The following is a 6000-nucleotide window of genomic DNA, read 5'->3' as shown; positions in this document are numbered from 1 at the left end:
ACCGCTCAAGTCCAGCCTACAGAAGAAGAAGAAGAAGAAAAAGGACAGCAGCACAGCCATGGTACACACTCACTACCGTCTCATTCTCCCCTTGTCCGCGTACAACCCTTCTGACACCATTACCATTCGCCAATAATTCTCTGCCCCCTTCCTCTGTCCCTATAGCCAGTGGTGCTGAGTGGCTTCCAGGAGTGGACAGGCAGCCTACAGGGCATTGTGACCCAGGCTCTGGATCACGTGAAGGGGCAGGAGGCCAGCCTGACAGCCCTCAAACTAGCAGCACTCACCCTGGGGGTGGGACACGCACAGACACAGGTTGGTAGGTCTGGGTGGGTAGCTGTGTGTATGATTACTGATTTGTTTCTTTAATTCAAAGCATGGTTCTTTCTCTTCTGTCTATCTGTACCTCTACCCTCTCTCTCCCAGGAGGAGTGTGGATTCACCAGGGCAGCCATGGACAAGGTTCAGACTAGTTATCTTGGCTCGCTACAGGAGCTGGGAGATCTACTGAGGAAGAGAGCTGATTCGCTGAAGAGCCTCAAGTTCTGACCAGCAATCACCCTTCAATCAATATTGTCATACCTAACTCTCACTATTATACTGGATCACCTCATCTAACTGCACCCCCACACAGAGCCTTCTCCCCCTGCTCCTCTCAAAGGAGGTGTTGCTTGCTGCCAACAGTCTTTCACTTCATCCTCTTCCCTCTCCTTTTCCACATATCCCTCACTCTGGGTGTCACTTTATATTACACAGGACTCCCTTTCTCACCGTGAGAACCATCACTGCTCTCTCTCTCAGCAAGGAACCACAGATATTTCCGGTTTATTATATGTGATAATGTCACAGAGAAGCTCCTGAAACATACTAGAGCAACATACGAAATAAGCAATTTTAGAACTACTCTAAATTATTGTACATAGTCCGCAGATGACAGATCAACTACCACAGCAACAACTCCTTGACTGAACGTGAATGAACTAAGCAACGTTTTCCCCTTAGTTGTTTTTTCCCAGCCGCTGTTGCTTCCATGGTGACAGTCAGATGAGAAGATCTGCTCCTGTTTTCCATGTTGGACTCCTCACTTCCCGAGCTTGACCTTGCAGTCCAAACAGCTACACTGTTGTCAGTGACACTCTTCTGCTCATAAGAACAAATGGGGCGGAGATGGTGCTTAGCTTACTGTATGAAAACGAGGACAGCTGAACAAAGTGTTCTTTGCGTATTGTACACGCAAGGAAAGCTGAACGCGGCCCCAACTCTGAAAAGCTTCTGAATTGTTTGTTTCAGAAGTGCACAACTCCAGTGCTCATTTTAGGCCTTGACTTTTAGCCAGAAACCTGGGAAACGAGTTGTCTGCACTCCTCTCCGGGCAACCGTGACTTAATAGGTCAGTTTAGAGCAGACAAGTATACTACAACGTAGGATCAAGGAGTTAGCCAGCTAACTTGCCTAAATATATATATCTTTTTTTTTTTTTAAAGATGAGCTTGGTCTAATTGACTCAACCAAAACCACATAGATGTTTAGCTTTCTTAATGAACCAGGAAATCAAGTTATTTCTGGTTCTCTCATTGAACCTGCTTTGTAGTATGCACCTCTGGTTGGGTTCATCACCCTGCTCGCCACCAGTCCATGCCTTTCAATCCCAAACTCCCCCTTTGTGTTCGGTCTGTTTGAAACCCCCTCTGTAGTTATTGGAAAGCAATCACAGGAAAAGATTGGAATACCTGAATCTGAAAATACATACTGTAAGTAATGTATTTGCATTCTATGTTGGTGCAAAGTATATGTAGCTTGCCTGGTTTAGTTAAATTACGACAGTCAGTGGATGGTTTGTTTTAACACTGTAGGAGAGAAACCAGACAGTTATACAACCTGTTTATTCAGAGGTGCTAGTGTTAAGTGCTGTGGAAACAGTTCTCTCTGGCAATGGCTGAAACCCAAAATATCTAAATGTGAAGGAGACAACCAACGTGTCCGATTTGCAATGAAGATGGGAAATGTTTTTGAAATAGTCCATTGTCTCTTCAGGGTGCATCTCCCTACTCTGTCAACGGTTATGTTAGCTGCACTGATCTCCCGCAATTCATTTCACTAACCAAAACTGTCAAGGGCATCATATGACTCATTAGATCAGTCACAATTTACCAATGATATATTGCGGTTTGATCTTATCTAACATGGCCGTTGTCTTAAAAACCCCACCCTATGTATAACTATATACCAAAAACGTGGCTCTGTTGCTATGGCATTTCACCTGCTAGCTACAGATAGACCTATACCATGCAGCGAGAGGAGACTTGTATCAGACAGACATCAGGGTCACGTTCAGTAGCATTGTGGAACGCTCTAAAATAGAGGTCTGTTCTAATCAATGCATTGCAAACTAAGGGCTCTATTCAGTCTATCATGGAAGTTCAGCGTGATAGGCAATGTTCGAGTTAGTGCATTTCCACATATCTTTTGGGACGATGAAACGGGCGAGGGAGCCCATGGTTGGATCAAATTTGGGGAAAGCTGAATTTTTATGCAATTATTCTGTGATCTCGCAACGCTATTAACCAATTAACGCTCACTATAGCTTCCAGCCTCTATTGGATTGGCAGTTGATACCTAGCCTGCTTGCTAGCAACCACATGAGGGCGAAGCTAGAATGCTATCCAAATTATCCCGTTATGCGGAGACTACAAACGATGGTAAAAAAACCCGCATGTTGGCTCAATCGAAATGACTTTATTAATCTGTAACGCTACAGCGATATTGAATAGAGCCCTAAACTAGTAGACATGTTTACAGCCGGGGGCACTGAGACTGACTAATATCGATTTCTATATGCTTTGGTTTATTTTGTGTTGTAGGTTTAGTTTATCCTTTTTAAACAAGACGTGGACGAGAGAGCAGGAACGTTGGAACAGTTTGATCCTCCCACACTGACCCCTCAAACCCCCGGACAGATGGGACCCTCTCTAGAGGCTGTCAGTGGACTCATTTTGAGGTGCTGAGAACGAAGTGGTCGACAATCTAGTGCCATCAATTTATACCCATCCTGTCTCTTTTGCTAGAAAATGGAAAACAAAAACACTGGAATGTCATTTAAAAATATATATATGAACAAATCAGTTTGTCTTGAATCAATGTTTGTCTGAAAATACAGAGTAGGCTATTAACTGTATATTCAGTAGTAGATGAACCACAATCATGAGCACAAAATCCAATGTGATGTCAAATCAATAGCACAGCGCTGGGTGGAGTTTTGTGTTAAATTTTAATAGATATTCTGTTATTGTCTAGACCTTGCCACAGCTCAAGCTGTGAAAAACAAAACAAAAATATTAACTTTACATTCACTACTAATTTCACCTCATGATCAGAAAATATACATTTATATGCATTGTTAATATTTTTCTTTCAAATAAAATGTATTTTGCAAGTGCTTAGGCATGATGACCATACAGATACAATGGACTCTGATGGCCAGTGTTTCTCAATCCATTCCTGGGGGGTTACACACACCTGATTAAAGTAATCAGTGGCTTGGTGAAAACTAGTTGAATCACTTTCTAACCCTGGCTCACATCACTGGTACTTCTATAAAGACTAATCGTTATGGGTCACATTGGCTGCATCTACACAGGCAGCTCAATTCTCATCTTTTGACCAGCCAGATAAGCTCCGAAAAAGAGCTGATGGGATGTGTAGGAAAAAAAATATCAGAATTGGGCTGCCTGTGTAGATGCAGCCATTGTCGGATGCAGCTGTTCAACCCAACAGGAACGGCTAAAATCTAAAAAACAAAACATCCCAAAAAATAGGAGAAACAATGGACAAAAGAAAAAGAATACAACTTATCCATTTCACATTTTAACAGTGTCTCACTCCAAGGCTTCATGATCCTGGAGATCAAAATGTAAAACAATATAACGGAAATAAACTATCAAGTTTAAGTAGAGATACTTCAAATATCCTTATGTTAATGCTGCAGCAGGTTGCTACATGGTTGCGCTGATGGAGAATGTGTGACTATCCGCACAAAAATATTTTCTTTGCATACTAAGACATGCATTATCCCATAGACACACTACATTCACAGGGGTAATAACTACAGTATGGCTGAAAGCGGAACATTACGTTCTCCAATCCTAACCTGTCAGAGCAGTGTCTGGACAGCACACTGCCCACTGATCTGACAAACTTTCCAAGAGTAATACAACCTATTCTAAACCTCAACACCCTATCTACTATATATTGCTGTCAAAAGTAGTGCACTACATATAGGGAACAGGGTGCCATTTGAGCCAGCTCCCTACTATATATAATTACAGTACTGGAGATAGAGGTCATCTAGAACAGGGTTTTCCCCAAACACGGTCCTGCCCCAGTTTGGGAAACACTCTGAAGTAGACCTGACCACGTTTTATAACCGTGAATATGAATTAAGAGGACAGTCAACACTACAGTGGTAGAAATAAACTGGTAGTCACAAGGGCGATGTATTTCTGTCCCTCCTAACAGGTAACGGTGCAGCAGATCTGGGTATCTATCAAATACTTTAAGTATTTCAACGCCACCAAATTCTAGCCCTGAAGTCATTAGCGATGTGACTACAGCTAAGCAGAAAGCAAAAGGGTTCAATTCCATCTATTCTCCATCATCCGAGTAGAATGACACCTGAACTACAGGTACAAGTGACAGCTGATCTAGCAGCTCTGAAATGTATGAACTCAGCAAACACGCTTGGGGCAAACCATGGACGAAATGTTTAAAACCTTAACACATTAAAAAGGAAAACACACCGGATCAAAGGACAGCAATGCAACAACAAACGGCAACAAAATCAGTCAAAGAGGGCAGGAATCGTATACATGTATGTCAAACCACTCAACCATGTTCTACAAGAGATCGCAACAGGCCTGGACAGGGTCAAATCAAAAAACAAAAAACGCCACCTGTCAGACAGACAGGACAGGGGTTGAGGTGCTAAATCGACTTCCCAAATGGCACCCTATTCAGACCCGGCCCTCTGGCCAGAAGTAGTGCACTATATGGAATAGGATGCCATTTTGGACTTATTTCAAGTCTGCAGACCACTACACACCGGATAAGGGTTTATACAGATCTTAGTCTCGAGGGAGGAGACTGAAACAAGGATGAAGCCAACTAGAGCAATGACAGATACAGTATCTAACAGGGAACAAAATACATAAAACAAAAACAAATTGGTCCAATTTAGGGGGACATTATAACATATACCGAGGACTGTAAAATAACATTCTAGTCTGATTAAAAGGCTTGGCTTTGAGTGTGGATACAAATTAAGCCTGTCTCATAATTAACTTACAATTATAGTTACAGGGAATTTAAATGTACTTTCTGTGCAAATCGTTTTTTCCCTTAATTTGTTTTTTAAATGCATAACGGCTTTTGTTTTTCTACGTGAATAGGAGGCATGTGATTGGGGGTCGGTACACTACTATTGACCAATCAGGGCAAACCCCTCTATGAATCATGGGAGACAGGAAGTAGAGCAGCTGACTTCCTCTTCTTTGTGAGCTTGGTGACATCATCATCATGGAAGGGTTTGGTTGGTCGACCTCACTGCTCGTGAGCCGCACTCATGCCTCGAACCTGACCTGAACTACGCAGCTGGCGGAGGAAGGACGGAGAAAGTAAACAGATTATAGTCATGCATGTGTCACAGTGAAGGACAAATTGTGTGTCTGTAAGAGAGACTGAGGTGATGGAAGAGTGAACATATTCTTTCTTTCCATCAAACGGCCATTGCCTGGTACATATAATGTAGCAACAGCTAAACTTACTACATTGTGAACTAATGGCCAATGTTTAGTTCATGAAATAGAGAATAATGTTTCCCCTTTACTAGCAGTCACATCACTTCAACCCATCTCCATCATAGTGAAAACTCTCCTCTTTCCACATGACAGATAATTCCATCTGTAGGCAACATGATACATGCAGAAAGATGGCAGAGAGCAACAG

The 6000-nt window shown here is 42.4% G+C and overlaps 2 protein-coding genes across 4 annotated transcripts in view; one reads left to right on the top strand and one right to left on the bottom strand.

The window, feature by feature from the left end:
- The window catches only part of naa25 (N-alpha-acetyltransferase 25, NatB auxiliary subunit), a 26708-nt gene extending 23272 nt beyond the window's left edge, over positions 1–3436 (top strand). For 2 of the 3 annotated variants that reach the window (XM_038989741.1, XM_038989740.1), the window contains 3 exons: positions 1–61; positions 166–315; positions 427–3436. The exon at positions 1–61 is cut by the window's left edge and continues 50 nt beyond it. In XM_038989741.1, the coding sequence (XP_038845669.1) occupies positions 1–61; positions 166–315; positions 427–549 (334 nt within the window). In that variant the 3' untranslated portion in view covers positions 550–3436. Of the gene's footprint in view, positions 62–165; positions 316–426 lie in introns of those variants that run through there. The other variant, XM_038989742.1, reaches the window with a different exon arrangement.
- Positions 3250–6000, bottom strand: part of LOC120044969 (phosphatidylinositol transfer protein beta isoform-like) — a 30795-nt gene continuing 28044 nt past the window's right edge. The window contains exon 11 of the mRNA XM_038989743.1: positions 3250–5646. The gene's annotated coding sequence lies outside the window, so the exon portion shown is untranslated. The remainder of the gene's footprint in view (positions 5647–6000) is intronic.

This window comes from Salvelinus namaycush, chromosome 3, assembly GCF_016432855.1.
Source record: "Salvelinus namaycush isolate Seneca chromosome 3, SaNama_1.0, whole genome shotgun sequence".
Classification (NCBI taxonomy): domain Eukaryota; kingdom Metazoa; phylum Chordata; class Actinopteri; order Salmoniformes; family Salmonidae; genus Salvelinus; species Salvelinus namaycush.
The sequence above is the reverse complement of the archived record's forward strand: the minus strand, read 5'-3'. Positions and strand labels throughout refer to the sequence as shown.